This window comes from Dipteris shenzhenensis, chromosome 3 (assembly GCF_047967505.1).
Source record: "Dipteris shenzhenensis isolate YYH24624 ecotype China chromosome 3, Dip_SZ_1.0, whole genome shotgun sequence".
NCBI lineage: Eukaryota > Viridiplantae > Streptophyta > Polypodiopsida > Gleicheniales > Dipteridaceae > Dipteris > Dipteris shenzhenensis.
In genome coordinates, this window is record NC_141598.1 from 50,737,027 (window position 1) to 50,753,051 (window position 16,025).

The following is a 16,025-nucleotide window of genomic DNA, read 5'->3' on the forward strand; positions in this document are numbered from 1 at the left end:
CAGCCTGCACTTGTTAGCAACCCAGAGTCACCTCGCTCGGCTCCTAGCCATTTTGCTCAGCCACCTCGAGACCCTCTACTCAGTACCCAGTCCGTCCACTCAGCCTCACCACCCCTACCCTTGCTACCTCGAGCTCCCCTACTCAGCCCCATTCCCCTCAACCTTTCCTACCCTCGCCACTCGTGTTTGCCTCCTTGCAACCCCTTACCATAGCTATGGGGAAATGCATTTCAAAGGCCATTTTTTTGGAAAAAACTTTCACGGGCATGCACAACCTGTGGCATGCTAGATTGCCACATGGATTGCCACGCCAGTGGTTGTGTCAGCATTGCCTTACCAACAACCATGCCATGCACGGGTGCCATGGTAGCAGTGGGTGCCACAACAATGCCATGTGGCAACCTATGATTGGACATACTCGACCAATTTGGTTGGGATAGATCTAGCCATGAGTTGGTCAACAAATTGTCCTGGTCGGTCAGGTCTAGGGCGGGGCTTATTAAAAGGCAGCCTCATTGGCCACTCCTTCCATCCACTTCCAGGGCCATTTCCAGGGCAACAGTCGTCAGCCAGTAGTAGGATTCCAGGAGGATTGGGCCAGGGATAGGGTGGCAACAGACTAGCTCCCCTTCCACGCCTTCTACAAGGCTACCTATAGATCCAGATCAGTCCGGACAACATTAATAAAGGATTTGCATGAGAGGAGCCCTTAGTTTCCAGGTGGTCATCAAGGAGATTGAAGTTCAACCAACAGGCGATCCTCACACGTTTCCCACTATGTTTCGTTTTTATGAAGATCCTCATCCTTGCAGATTTAGGGAGCTCGGAGGATATTATCTCCTCCAAGGATATCTCCACCAAGGTAGCCAAGCAAGCCTGATTGACTCTCACGAATTCCATTGCCTTGAATGGCACATTGTGGGAAAGTAGACAGAGAGCAACATGGAGGTCAATTTAGCAATTCTGAAGATCTCAAGATGGGTAGATAGCAGCAACTCAGAGTCACACTAACTCAGGCAACGGATATCATTTTGGGAGCACGATGGTGGCACCAATATGAACTTCGACCTGACTACCAAAACAAGGGCTTGGATTTCAAAATCTCAGGCTATGTCCAAGTTTATTTCTTGGCTTGAGGTTACACTTCCTCGACCTCTGATTTCAGTAGTTCAAATGGCTTGCGAGATCTGCCGAGGTGGTGAAGTGTACGTGTTTTACGTCAAGTCGACCACTACAACTACCCTAGTCAAGAACCCCCAGGAGGAAGCATTACTTTAGCAGTACCAAGATATTTCTTGCAGAGAGGCACAACCAGTACGATATTTTCAGGTGCATTGTTACAAGGTCATGCTTGATAACCAGCCCGACCATTATGCTATACATGCCAGGTGGTGAGGATACCTTTGTGTGCTGCCCCAATTACGATAAAACAGTAATATATTCCATTCAAAATGGCCAAAACGCGATTACAGTAGAGGTGGGAGAGTAATCTCCATCCCACATACTCCATAAAGAAACCAGAAAACGGACATAGGTGGGGAGAAACAATCAATCCCCAGCCTATGAAGAACAACAAAAGAGCCCCACCACCTACTGTAGATATGCACAGTACTACCCCAATACTTTGCTACCAGACTCCATGATATGCATTGTTTCACAGTTGGTGGACACACAGGGGTTGCAGGCACTCTTGAGAAGATCAAGCACAAATTTTTCTGGCCTCATTTACGCAGTGATGTCCACGAGTATGTGTCTCATTGCCAGATATGCCGGCAAGTGAAGCTTTCCTATGGGAAGTTGCCAGGTCTACTTCAGCCCCTTGAGATTCTGGACCTGCCCGGACCTGCTTTCGAGCATATTAACATGGATTTTTTCACAAACCTTCCATCAGCCATTGGTTTCAGGAGCACCGTGTGCCTGACCATTGTGGACACGTTCAACAAATTTGTCATGCTTATTCTATGCAACAGTACCATTGATGCACAAAGTACGGCTCGAGTTTTCCTTAGATGGTGGTATCCGACGTGTGGCATGCCACGTATCATTGTATTAGATAGGGATTTTAAATTTACTAGTCAGTTTTGGAGAGCCTTTTCGACAACTTGGGTACCAACCTTAGCTTTTCCAACAGCTCCCGTCCATAGTCAAAAGTCTACAGCGAGCTTTCTTTCGACATTCTGAAGTGCTATGTTGCAGATGCACAGTCTTGATGGGAGCGGTATTTACCATTAGTTTAGGGGATCCTAAATGACACCAATTTCTCTATGGGAGCAATATTTACCATTAGTTCAGGGGATCCTAAATGACACCGATTCCTCTATGTGGGTAGGAAGCAGCCTTTGGCAAGAAGTTCAAGTCTCTTCTCACCAGGACATCTGTGAAGGTATACGAGGCCGATCGCATCACAAAGACTTATGAGCAGAAAACATTGTGAAAGCATCGGAGGCCTACCAAACACAAGCCTACAAGCAAAGGCGTGATGTGGGTTACAAGGAAGGGTAGTGGGCTTATCTTTGGAACATGAAGAAGCGACCCAAGCAGATTGGGGAGAAGTGCTCGAATCTCTCACATCAAGTGGCCCCTTTCTGATTATCAAGTTTATCAATGAGGTTGCCATGAAGTTGCAGTTATCTACGACATGGATCAAACGATTCCCATGTGTCGTGGCTTAAGCCATATGCGAGTTGGCACTAACATCAGTCGGAGATGTGGAGCAGCCGGGGATTGTTGATTAGGCAAAGGTGGTCGAGCCCGAGCAGATTTTGCTTCATCGGTTCAAGAAAGGCACATGCAATTGTGCTTGTATGCAGTGAAATTAAAGCATAGGGGTTCCCACGAGGCACCATGGGCTAAAGAGGATTTTTTCACAGATCATCCCTACCTCCTTTCAGCGTCCAAGGAGCCTTTTTTTCCATACCCTAGTCTGAATCTCAGCAGAAAGGGATGCCACAACCACAACCCGTGGCATGCTGGACTTCCACGTGGACGGCCATGTCAGCACAGCCCCGCAACAACAAGCACCACGTCAGTGCCACGTGGCGGATGATTGGACAGACCCGACCAGTCTGGTTGGGACAAATCTGGCCAGCGGTCATTAAACAGGCTGCCCTGGCAGTCAGTTCCAGGGCCCAAGGGGGCCTATATAAGGCAGCCTCATTGGCCACTCCTTCCATCCACTTCCAGGGCCATTTCCAGGGCAGCTGTCTTCAGCCAACAACAGGGTTCCAGGAGAATCAGACCAGGGATTAGGTGGCAGCAGACCAGCTCCCCTTCTACGCCTTCTACAGGGTCACCTACAGACATGGTTCAGTCCGGATTGCATCAGTAAGGGATCTGCATAAGAGCAGCCCTTAGTTTCCAGCTTGCTCTCCGTACAATATTCTTCCCTTTTGCATTGAGGGTTTTATCCCCTTCATACAGTACTTATTCTCTCAGTTGTATTCAGTTCTATTGGGCAGACAGATGTTCAGTTATTCTTCCTCTTTGGAGGCCCCTTATATTCCTCCTGCAGATTCTCACTCACTCCACAGATCCACTTGTGTTTGAGTGCGTTATTTCCTCAGTTCAGTTAGTAGTGAGTAGGAGAGAGAGTGAGTTAGGTTTTCTCCCTGCTACTACAATTGCCATTTTGGGGTTGTCCAAAAACAGAAACGGCGAATTTCTTGGGAAACGTTTCCTAGGCAGTAGGGAAATGTTTGAAGCTGCCCTAGGGGAAACTCGCCGCTTCTACTTGCAAAAAAAAGTTGACCTTGAAGGCTGTAATTGCCATTGTTTGGAGGATTCTATTAAATGGCAATGACAGAGAGCATCGATCTATATCCTTGACCAAAGTTTTATAAGGTTGGACACTCCAACCATAGTCAACATAGCCTTGCAGCGGAACCTATATTACTTTGTGGATGTTTGAAAAGTTTCCTCCTTTTGGAGAGCCACCCTCCTGCGAGCGAGAAACTGAGACTTGAGGTTTCATTCACCATCCTTTTCAATGATATGTTTGCCAAGTCTTGAGGTTTCATTCACCATCCTTGCGTCGCATTATCTCTTCATGAGGTTGCTAGAAATAGTACTTGATTCTAGACCCCTTTCCAACATTTCTTCAAACAGCTTGAAAGAGTCACTCAGTCTACCGACCTTGCTCAAGCCCCCTATGACCGTTTCCCAGTGGAAACCACCAATCCACTTCTCCTAGTTGCTCCTCCTAGTGCTGCATAATGCATTAAAGGGATGCCATGTTTGGACTTTGCATTGCGCAAGAGTCGCAAATGTTGTCTTTTTCCATATAATCTCAAATGTGAGTACTAATTCTGAACGGTCATTGGTGCCTCCTTTTCCCTCCCTTGAAAACCTTTGTTTACCCCGCTTCGGCTCCCAAAAAATTCCAGCAACGGTTCCGTTTTCCTGGTCCTTGTTATGCTGATATACCTGAAGAATCATGTGAAATGAGGGACTTAGACGCTGAATACATAAAATATGGCACGATCCAAGTACAAAAATGCAGTTCTACAAACAGGAAATCAACCTGATGGATAGCTATGCAATGCAGAAATATCTTGGGGAGGACATCTCAATATTCAAAAGGAATTTAATATGCAAAATAAGGACCAGCTCACATGATCTAGAAGTGAGATGGATACGACCCAAGATCCCAAGGGAGGCGACGATATGCAGAATCTGCCCTATAGGGGAGGTAGAAGACGAGCAGCACATACTCCTAAAATGTCGAGCATGCGTACACATAATGGAGAACCATGGCAACAATAGTTGTACTCTAAAGAATCTATTGGAACGGCCAGCCCACAAGTTTGGAAGCTACTTAAAAGAAGTCTTGGAACATTGCAGCAAAATTCTAGGACTAGTATAGAAAATAGTCCAGCAAATACTCACAGTGTAGTAAGATTTGGGAGACTTTTATTTCAATGGTTGTAATGGACCACTATTTAATTTAATAGTGGTCACCAATCCCATAGATCTTGAGGGTCTCAAAAGGACTTTAATACAATCATATCATATCATCTCTATGAGTGTGTGTGTGTCCCTATGTGCGTGTGTGTGTGTGTGTGTGTTTGTGTGTGTGTGTGTGTGTGTGTGTGTGAGGGTGAGGAGCGATGGAGCCCTCTCCTCTCCCTCCCTGTCTTCGTCCGTACCATCGCCATCCGTACCATCCCCATCCATACCATCGCCGTCCGTACAATCCCGGTTCGTACAATCCCAGACCTTGCTGGCTCTTCTGTCGTTCGTACAGCTATCGTCAGCTGTATGGTTTTTCGTACCGCTAACGTGCAAGCTGTTGCCTTTTGTACCGCCGCTCGTACAATCTCCTGCGCAGTCTCCCATACTCTTCCCGTGCCCTTTAGACCCCCCCGTACAACCCTCCGTTCCTGTTGTACGGACTTTCGTATAGGATGTACGATTGACCCTACAGTCTGTACGGCAGACTGTACAACCTGTACAGTCCCCTGCACAGTCCCCTCTCTCTTTTGTTTTCTCAGCCTCGGCACCTCCTTCTGCCTCTGCTCCTCATGTGTTCCTTCGGCGAAAGCATGATGGTCTGCCTGTCTCCCCTTTCATCAAATTGGTAAAGCTGGATAATTCTGATGGCCCTTATTCTTCTCTCCAGCTGGATCTTCTTTGCCAATTGTGCTCTCTGTTACAGAAGTTTCTTCATCGAGTTTCCCGCTTGTTTGTTCCTTGGATTATGCTCTTTTGGTCTCTGGTCTTGGACATGCTCAGCAATTTGGAGTCTGCCTATACTTCATGGGCAGGGTTTTATCTTCAGCTCAGCTCCGTCATTGGGCTGATGTTGCAGTGGGTCTGGATTGTATTTCTTCCTTTGTCTTTCTAGGAAAAGGATTTTACTATGCCATGTAATGCCCTGGGATCCACTTTTCGATCCTTCTGCAACACTTCTGACTCACTGTCCGGTTTGGATTACTCTCAAAGCGCTGCCTGTGCCTCTTTTTCAGCATCTTCCAACTCTTGCAGCTTTTTTGGGAAGGCCTCTCCGTATTTCGAGACAGGAGTTCTTGCAAGCCTCCTGTGATGTTCGTCTTTGCATCCTGTGGGATATGACGCAGCCCGTGCCATCTACTTTGGATCTTGATTTGGGATTTGCTCATCTGATGCGTATCAAGCTCCATTTTGCATCTTTCCCCACTGCATGTTATTGGTGCCGACAGGTTGGTCATTTTGCACGTGCTTGCCCTTCTATATCCAGGCCCATACCACCTGCTCCTTCTTCAGCTGTCTCCGGCTTCTGCTATGGCTTCTTTGGCGAAGCCCTCTACTACTCCGAAGCACTACTGGAGGAAGGTTGATAAATCACAGGCAAATCTTCCTCTTGCTGAAGAAGCTCAGGATTGCACCCTTGTTGAGCACCATCAGTTTTCTTCTACTCAGGATATGGATGTACCCCTTGCAGAGGGCAATTTACAAGATGACATGCATGCTCTCTCAGGATACTGCCCCTGCTCTTACTCAGATTGATCCTCCGAATGAAGCTCAAATGCTGAACCCTGCTTCATCAGATGCAGCTTTTTCATCGGAAGATACGGATGTTGATATAGCTTCTCTGCCTTTGATGCCTATGTCAGAGTCTTCTTCTGTCAGGGATGTAGAAGTACCTTTTTTACTGGAATCTTTTCATCCCATGTTACAACATGTTTTTGACCCTCTGATTCAAAAATTTCGGGTACCAGCCTATATCAAGAAGAATCACAAGGGCAAAAAACAGCTTGTTTTTATTGATGGTGTGGTTTCATCACTGCATCAGTTTTTACAGCAGAACAATTTGAAGCTGGAGGATGCTGTGTTTGACTCTCCTCCAGCTTGATATGTAACTTTTTACTTGGCTACCTCATGACTTTTGCTCTGAGGTTTTACTTGTAAAAAACTTTTTTCTTGTACTTATTGGTGGGTTTTTACCTCTTTTGAGGTTTCCCACACAGAAATATAAAGATTTCACTTTTTTTTAAAAAAAAAGTGTGTGTGTCCCTATGGTTTCCAAGACTACAGCTCTATTTTAGTTGCAAAATCTGGTTTATGGTCTTTATAAGAATCATCATGACAACTTTGTCAAACTCTAGTTCTCCTTTTAGTACTAAAGCCGCTAAATGTTTGTTTATAGTCTTCATAAAATTCACAGTATCTGCTGTAATCAATCGGGAAATGCTTACCTAGAATATAGATGTTATTGTGCTTTGGCAACCCCACAAACATGCAATTTTGCACTTGCCATTCTTATTGTTGACCTCCCTCCCTACTCGCTATGATTGAGCTTATACGTCTATTTTCAATCAAAGCAAATAAGTGTATTGTGCGTCCCTTTTACTTTAATTGGTGAATTGTGTGGCTTTCGTGTTGGAATGCATTCCATGCATTTTGTATCGCATAAACAATAGTAAAAGGGATGAGAGAGCATTATTTACCTTCGAGTTGGAATGCTCGGCATAGCCATGAAGCAAAGGAGTTGTGTTGCCAACCACTCATGAGGTATAGACTCCAGAAAGGTTGGAGAGTCCTTTCTCTTTATATTAAATACATTACTTAATGATGGATGTCTACATCATAGATAGCCTCCTCTTGTCCTTGTACATTAACCTTGTACATAGAGGATGAAAACCAAGACTAAGCAACTGCCTTACGATTGCAATGGCGTAAAATAAAACAGCAACCAAGGCTACTTGGAAGCTCAAGCTTTACCTCGTAAAGTATTAAGCCAGTATCTCGCCAATTGTAGAGCTTATAGTAGCATTGTGAATCATCGATTTAAAACTCAAGACGTCATGGCACACTTGGAGCCACATGAAAGAGAATCGGGCAACAATGTAGATAAGGCATGGCAAACTGTGGAGCTAAAGAGAGCTAAGAAAAAGCTGAAAACTGGAAAAGGAAGCCGCTGAAACAGAACTCCAAACCTCTACTCAGAGCCTGGGCTATGGTGCTGCGTACACACCTCCTAGAATCACCCAAGGCTGCTGATTTTGCTGATGTCCTGCAGGGAATTCTAGAGGGGCTAGAGGCTGCTTTGGGGCTGGAGAACGAGGCTGATCTGAGGAGGGACTGAATGAGGAATGAGGGCAGAAAGCCCCCCTTTATATGGGGGGCTGGAGGGGGTTGGTTGGCTGGCCCAACCAGCCTGAAATAGCCAGTCGGCTGGTTGGCCCTTAAATCCACCCCTCCAGGCTGCTTAGGGAGGGGCAGAAGGAAGCCTATAAAAGTTGCCTTCCTTGGCCCATTTCCCTTGATGTGGAGCTGCCTCAGCGGGCCCTTTTGGGCTCCTATCTTGGCTGCTCCTGTCCTCTTCTCTTGGTCCAGCCGTTGGGGCCTTTATGGGTTCCCACCCTAGGCTGAGACCTAGACCTAGCTAAACCATAAGATGGAAACACTAGCCTACTGTGTTCTCCAGTGGTTACTAGTGAACAGGGATTGATCTAAGGCTTGAGAGACTGACCTATGTAGCTCGTGCCTCATTGTCCTTGGACTAGGGCTCACAATGGGATCACGGCATGACAAAATCACCTAGAATCGGGATCCACTAGCACTTGTCGATGTAGCCAGTTGTCACCTTGCACCCAAGTGGAGGGGTGCATGTGACAGGAGAGGGGCTGAATTCCACTCACTGAAATTGGTTGATCTTCAAGCGATTTCAAGCCCCTATGCGAGGGTCAAAGAGAACTCTCTTCTTCTATGTCTCACCATTGGCATTCCCTTTCAACTTGGGGAGAAAGACAACCATGGAGAGGCTCAAGAGGATGATACTGAAGAAGAAAACAACTCTGATGCCACAACTATTTTAAATCCGTGTGTGACATGGAACGAGGACCATCATTGCTGCAACTGATCCATGGCTCTGCTCACCTAATCACCCAATAGGAGAGAGGGACAATCTGGACGCAAATACTTGTCAAGTGTGTCAGCTTCCAAACTAGATTCGCGAAATCCATTTCAAACATTCCAAATTTTGTGGGATAAATGAGATTTTAGGAACCTAGTATCGACAGAATGGGAAGGTAGGTTCGAGAAAGATAACCTGAAATCGATCCAAGAAAGGACAAACACTCAAACTCATGAATATCAAACGGTTCACAGTCCTTTAAATAAGGATAGTTCTAATTGACCACAGTTCACTTTCTTTTAAAGGCATCATAAATTAATTCTCGGATGGATCAATCATTTTGGTAACAGTGGACTAGGGACTTCCACAATTAACATATGCTCGTGAGCCGTAAGTACCGGGTCTGAATGTTACCCTAGAGGAAACTTTTTGATTCATTTTGGAGGCTGAGATCATGGAAAACGAAGTGTATGCTTTGTAGAAGCGTGGGGGTGCTCTAATTTTCTGTGCTAAACTGACGTAGCGCGATTTGTAGATAGAAAGAATGCTTCGAAGGAGATGAACAACACTGATAGGACATCAACCAAGCACGTAGTGGCAAAGCACTGTTAAGTTCTGTGAAAGCTTTCATCAGATACTAGACATGATATAGTTTAGAGGTCACTCTCTGATTAATTTTGCGGGTTGAGATAATGAAAAACAGAATCTACGCTTTTTAAAAGTACTCTTGAAGGAGATCAACAATATTAATAGGACCGAGTTGATAGACGCGAGACAATCTAGATTTTGCATAATTGTTCAGCCTCATGCAATAGCTGATGGAATCATATCTACATCATAATTAGTGTGCTTGCATAAGATTCTTTACATATAATCTTGGAGGAGAAACACTAGGAGACCGAACTCTCATTTGATTGGAAAACATCGTTCCACATAGGTGATAAACGATCTAAAAATTAGATCTTGCAAAGGTGTGGATCATAGTACATGCACGCTTGAGCAGAAAGAAAAAAAGAAAGTCTATTAAAGTCTACGAAAGACCGATGTGTCTATGAGAGTGATAAAAACCTGATACAAACAAGCAAAAGGGTGGAGTTACTAAGCGAGCACCAACCATCATCCATGCTGAATGCTAAGTCCTAAAAATACATAGTCATATAGCATCAATGGTGTCATCAACATCGTCCTCATAAGTACAAGTGACCTCATGATGGTGTAAGTGTCAAGGGGGACTCGGGGGAAGGGCGAGATCGTGATGATGTGTAGCCCATGATGGAGGAAAACTCTTGTCGACTAGAACTTACGGCAGTAATACGTCATCACATATACATTGGTTCTTGACAAAAAGTGTTCGCATGCGCTTCAACAACACGTAGAGTAGAAGAGAAGAAGAAGAATGCAAGTACGTAGCGAAAAGAGTTGGGAATGCAAGTACGTAGAGGGTACCACGTTGATGCAGGGCATGAGGAGATGGGTGAGACTCTAAATGCTTGGTGACACCACCATTGAGCCAACGCTCGGTATGGGTATGGCAGCTCTAGTCGGAGCACCCTCTGGTTTATGGAGTTTTAGCGCATGGTGAGTTGGAGGCCTGGGGGTCAAAGGCAAGTCTCGCATGCCTGGGTCCGTCAGGGTCTTGGTATCTTCTCCGCTCTCTAAGTTTCTCGTAAAATACGGAGGGTCCACACTTGAGATGGTGCCGAATAAATAAGGTGGGGGGAAAGAGTTCTCCATGAGATGTTTGGTGGGTGTAAGTGCCTCACACAGCAAAGCCGGCTCTCAAAACGAAATAAATAAAGAACTTTTGTGGTCTCAACTGCTCACCAAAAGCATTCTTCGAGGTAGTTTTCATGGTTGAACTAATATGTAGTCATGCACTCTAACGATTCCTTTTCCATCATAGCGAAGATATTGGTAATCACTAGATGTAGATGGTGATTCTAAAGGGTATCATGATGATGCAGCGTTGAAGATGATGATCAAGTCGCTGAAGGCGATCGTGCATAGACTCTGAGTGATTTCTATAGCATCAATCTCTAAGGACGCAATAGTAGAACAAAGCATTAACATCTCGGTTTTGGGCCATTGTTAGATGACCAAAGCGAAAGGGAGTTGACAATGCGAAAGGTTTTGTGAAAAGTGGAGTTGACACAATGTGCTGTCAAAAGACATAGAGAACAGGTAGAGAAAACCAAACATAGCTTCACATCCCATCTAGCGTCACAAGAAATGTTTTGTCTGTTTTGGCGTTTCGATAGGTTTTGTTTCGTGTTGTCAGACGAAGCGGATAGGTTTTGAAATGATACTTAATATATTCAAGGATAGTGGCAAATAAGATATGTTATACTCAAGTTTAGAGTGAACAACTAATCGTTACCTTATACTCTCTACAAAAGGAGATCACTTCAGATAAATTGCCCCGCCTTAGCAATACTCGCGAACCCAATACGTGGATGTGCTCAAATGGGGTAGAGAGAACCTCTATTTATTTATAAATGAAAAGCAAAGCATTGGACAAGCAAGAAAAGCTCAAGTTGCTGAAGGCAATTGTGCAGAGCTTTCAACAAGCAAAAATCAGGCAGAGGTTTCATTCCGCATGGAATGGAATTCCACATAGACTGTGAGTGACTTCTATAGCATTGATCTCTAAAGAGGCAATAGTATAACAAAGCATTAACATCTCGGTTTTGGGCCATTGTTAGATGACCAAAGCGAAGGGGAGTTGACAATGCGAAAGGTTTTGTGAAAAGTGGAGTTGACACAATGTGCTGTCAAAAGACAGAGAACAGGTAGAGAAAACCAAACATAGCTTCACATCCCATCCAGTGTCACAAGAAACGTTTCGTTTGTTTCGGCATTTCAATAGGTTTTCTTTCGTTTTGTTTCGCGTTGTCAGACGAAGCGGATAGGTTTTGAAATGATACTTAATATATTCAAGGATAGTGGCAAATAAGATATGTTATACTCAAGTTTAGAGTGAACAAAGAGGAACATAAGTCAAGACACACCCAAAAAGGAGATTTAAAATGTAAACCACATTCTTCAAATTTATTTCAAGCTTTCAATCTTGATTCTCAAGTTTCAACTTCAGATAAACCAATCTTTATGGATTGAAAAGCATATTGATTCTAGAATCTAGATATATGAACATTGAATAATTGAAAAACGAAAAAAAGCTGTTAAAAAAAATATTTCAGGATTTGGGCGAAACAGCATTTCGTGTAGTTTTGTCTTGTGTCGAAACGCTTTTCGATGCATTCTCCAACTCACCCTCTCACTGCTTCCCGTCTTTACGCATATCCACCATAGCAGTCCTTAGTCTTCTTAGACTTCTTATAGCAGATTTCTATGGAGATACAATTTCTCTGAGTTGGAGAGCCCGAGCAGCAGTGACAGATTGACATCCTTAGACGTGATGTCTCACGATCTAGATTGAGGCTAGCGATCTTCTGAACGAGATAGCACGATACTCGTTGATCTCATTCCATACCCTACACCTCTTGACACAGTCTGGACTTGGGTAAACTATATGGATGGTGTAAGCAATCGAAACCTCCCATTACTTAGCCCAACATGTAAACCATGCTCATTATTCTCTTCCAAACTTTACTGGGTGCTTAATCAATGAAGGGATAATGTGTTTGACAGCACTTCTGTAGGTTTTTTTGGTAAAGCCTCGGTCGTCGTTTATGTCAATCCCTGTGTGATCATTGTTTAGATGCACTAATTCTTGTCTTCCAGGAACATAAGCTTGTCTGATAGCACCTGTAAGAATCAAGGAAGCACATCTAACAGAAATTCTGCAAGCTGTCACCATGTACAGCTAATGCTTGTAAGAGTGTCATCACACAGTCAAGCATGACAGTTCTCACTGGTTGGAAGAACTCTACTGCCACCTAGGTTGTGGACTCCACCTCTATGCATGTGACAAATGCCACTCAGCTTTTGTCACATACACATGCCCTTGTAGTATTCTGCAATATTGCACCTCTAGTCCCCAGCAAGTCATGATACTCATGGCAGTAACCTGAAAGATAGATCCTAGGACAGCCTTGTGGACACTCAGGGCTTCCTAGGTGTTCTTGGACTACTAGTATGGTAGCCCACAATTGCATTGAGTCGTGAAGCTTTTTGTACAGACAAAGCTACAGCCTACATTTGTACAAATTCTCCCCTTTGCAAAAGCAGAGTGCATATCCAGCTTTATGTTCAATCTGCCAAGACTTTGCCTTCAATCTGACATTTCCTGCATTCGTGTATGTTCCTTGAATTGATGCAATGCGTAAAGAGTTTCTGTAGATTGCTTTTATCAGCATGATCACATCCTTGGCATACATTAACAGCAACAAGAAAAAAGAGCAACTAATCATGCTTCTCCCCTACCATCCATCCTGATCCATGCCTTTAGAGTAGATTAGCACAGGTAGAAGACTCCTGAATAAATAGACTGAAATTGTCAATAAGAATTGTGGTTAGTGCTCTCTGTATTTGTGAAAAGCTTTATTTTTTAAAGGGAAAAGGGGACTGAGATAACACATTCAGAGTTATTATTCATACATAGACTAAGATGGTGATTGCAGGTATTTACCTCCGGAGTGCTTTGAAGTGAACAAAACCCCACTTATATCATCTAAGGTTCTCTCTCTCTCTCTCTCTCTCTCTCTCTCTCTGACCCTCCCCGCCCACCCCCTTTCCCCCCCTTTCCTTTTCCCCAGGGCAAAAACTAGGAAGGCACTCAAACACACTACCATCTTTATGATTATTTCTATTTTGTATTCATCATGGGTGTTTATGCCTGCTTAGGGGTCTGGCCTGTCATCTCATTCTATTAGGTTCTTTCAGTCTCATAGACCCTTTGGTCTTTCGAAGACTTTTAAAACTCTCTCTCTCTCTCTCTCTCTCTCTCTCTCTCTCTCTCCCCATACTCCATGCATATTGTGCACACTATTCAGTTCCTACAAAAGTGAATTAGTGTTCACCATCTGTAGTATCATGTAATACGTGTACAGGTAGATGTTTGGTCAGCAGGAGTCCTCTTCTACCAAATGCTCTTTGGAAGACGGCCTTTTGGACATGGTCAAACCCAAGAAAGAATACTGCGAGAGGATACTATAATAAAGGCTCACAAAGTTGAATTTCCTTCTAAACCAGCTGTTTCAATGGAGGCAAAGGTAAACTATATTTACATTCTTTTATCCATAGTATATTGTGGTTCAACTCTGGATGATGCTTATGGTTTTGACCTCTAATTTAAGTAGACATGAATTGGTTAAAAATCAACAAAATGGTATTATCTACAGGAATTTATCCGGAGATGTCTGACCTACAATCAAATAGACCGACCAGATGTCCTAACAGCTGCACATGATCCATATCTATCATATCTTAAAGGAAAGCCTTGACGTCATAATCTCTCCTGCTTGTAATATATTTGTTGTATCCAGTGGTGGGGTTAAAATTTTGCCATGCCACTTAATTCCTCAATATGTGATCATCACATGTAGTGACTCTACAATGACAATGGACTTTAAGCTGTTGATAAACACATTTGTGTATTTGTATCAAAGTGGGGAGAAATTTGCAAGAAGAAAGATTTCAAGGCGCTACCAAGCACACTTTCACATTGTATCGGAATGGGCAAAATTTACTATTCTTTTAAAGGCAAAACCCTTTCCTGCTGGCATGTGCTCTCTCTCTCTCTCTCTCTCTCTCTCTCTCTCTCCCCCCCCCCCGGACTCAGCTCAAGGCAAGAAATGCAGAATTGAAAAAAGTAAAAGAAGTGCGAAAGGAAGGAAAATGGGCTGTTTATCGAGATGGTACAGAACTAATACGAGATTTTAATCCTAGACCCAAAGACTGTCAATCTAAAAATGATGTAATGAATGCCACTTCACAACAATAGTAATAGACTTTAGTAATGTGCTAAATAAATAGAGCTGAGATGCCTTGTGCACTCTACTCTCTCTCACACTCAGAGATGTAAGGGTTTCTCTTTTTTGGATGTGTACTTGGTCTCATAGTCCCGTGAGGGCTTCTGCACATGTTAATCTCTCTCTCTCTCTTTCTCTCTCTCTCTCTCTCTCTCTCTCTCTCTCTCTCTCTCAATAGGTTGAGGGGTTACGTATCGGTCAAGTGTCTAGCCGGTTCTAATTTTGGTTCTCGGTCGTCGAGATCTAGGGGTCCAAGGGCAATCATGGAGATATTTTGTCGAGCCCTAGGTTTGTTTTTCTAGGCCACCGAGGTCTGAGTCTTAGGATTTGGGGCTTCTATACCCGGTTTTTTTATTGGGCCCAAAGTCGCCAAAGTGCATCTTTACATATGCATATACATGTATATGTGTGAACACTTTATTTTGTTTTTCGGTGACATCCATGTCTTTATATTTACAAAGATGCCATCCCCAAAGTAGAGAGTAGCAAGTACAAGATTAGAAAATCTCATTATAAGACAAATAGAGCCTAAAATCACCCGATGAATTGGTAGACAATCGTAAAAGGATTGCTTCAGTGACATTCAGAAAGAGAAGAAAAGGGAAGGAGCAGACTCTTAAAAGACTTAGTGATTCTTGTCTTTCCATGAAGTTTAGAGTGCCCAAAATCTAACCCATGCATGCATGTGTGCGTGCTCACGCACGGACTCACATGCATGTGTGTGTACATAGTCAACACTGTTTGAGCAGCTAGCAGAGCCGGGGTTGTGGGTCGGATGGTTCGCCTCGGGTTGGCCTTTGGCGTGGCCCAGGTGGTGGTCCCAATGTAGTCGGTGTTGGCATTGGGACGGAGCTACCCAGGCTTGCATTCATTGGTGCAATTGGTATAGATGGGAAGGGATGGACTCCCAGAGGCGGTGGGTCTTGGAGCATGGTAACATTAGTTCCATGCAACGGCGGGCGCTAGGGTGGAAACTGTGGTGCTCCATAGTTGACGATGGTTGGTGGCGCCAGGACTGTTAGAGGGTCATAAGGCACTCCATCTTGGAAGTTTCTAGTCTCCCCTCGACTTGGGTCTTGTCTACAGAATTTCCTCATCCATGGATCTTCATCATCCATGTTCTCCCACTTGGGAGGTCTGGCATAGGTAGAGAGATCTGGATCGGCGAAGGTGGTTTTTGTCTCGGTTTGGGGTTCGGGAGCTGTCTGCTGCTGGCCTTCCCTTCCTGCGGACATGCTGGCAAAGGGGTTCTCCATGTGATA

The 16,025-nt window shown here is 44.2% G+C and overlaps 1 protein-coding gene across 1 annotated transcript in view; it reads left to right on the top strand.

The window, feature by feature from the left end:
• The window catches only part of TSL (Protein kinase superfamily protein), a 55,257-nt gene extending 40,767 nt beyond the window's left edge, over nucleotides 1-14,490 (top strand). The window contains exons 13-15 of the mRNA XM_087402268.1: nucleotides 13,414-13,468; nucleotides 13,843-14,004; nucleotides 14,134-14,490. Of these exons, the coding sequence (XP_087258394.1) occupies nucleotides 13,414-13,468; nucleotides 13,843-14,004; nucleotides 14,134-14,235 (319 nt within the window). The 3' untranslated portion in view covers nucleotides 14,236-14,490. The remainder of the gene's footprint in view (nucleotides 1-13,413; nucleotides 13,469-13,842; nucleotides 14,005-14,133) is intronic.
• Nucleotides 14,491-16,025: the final 1,535 nt, after the last annotated feature.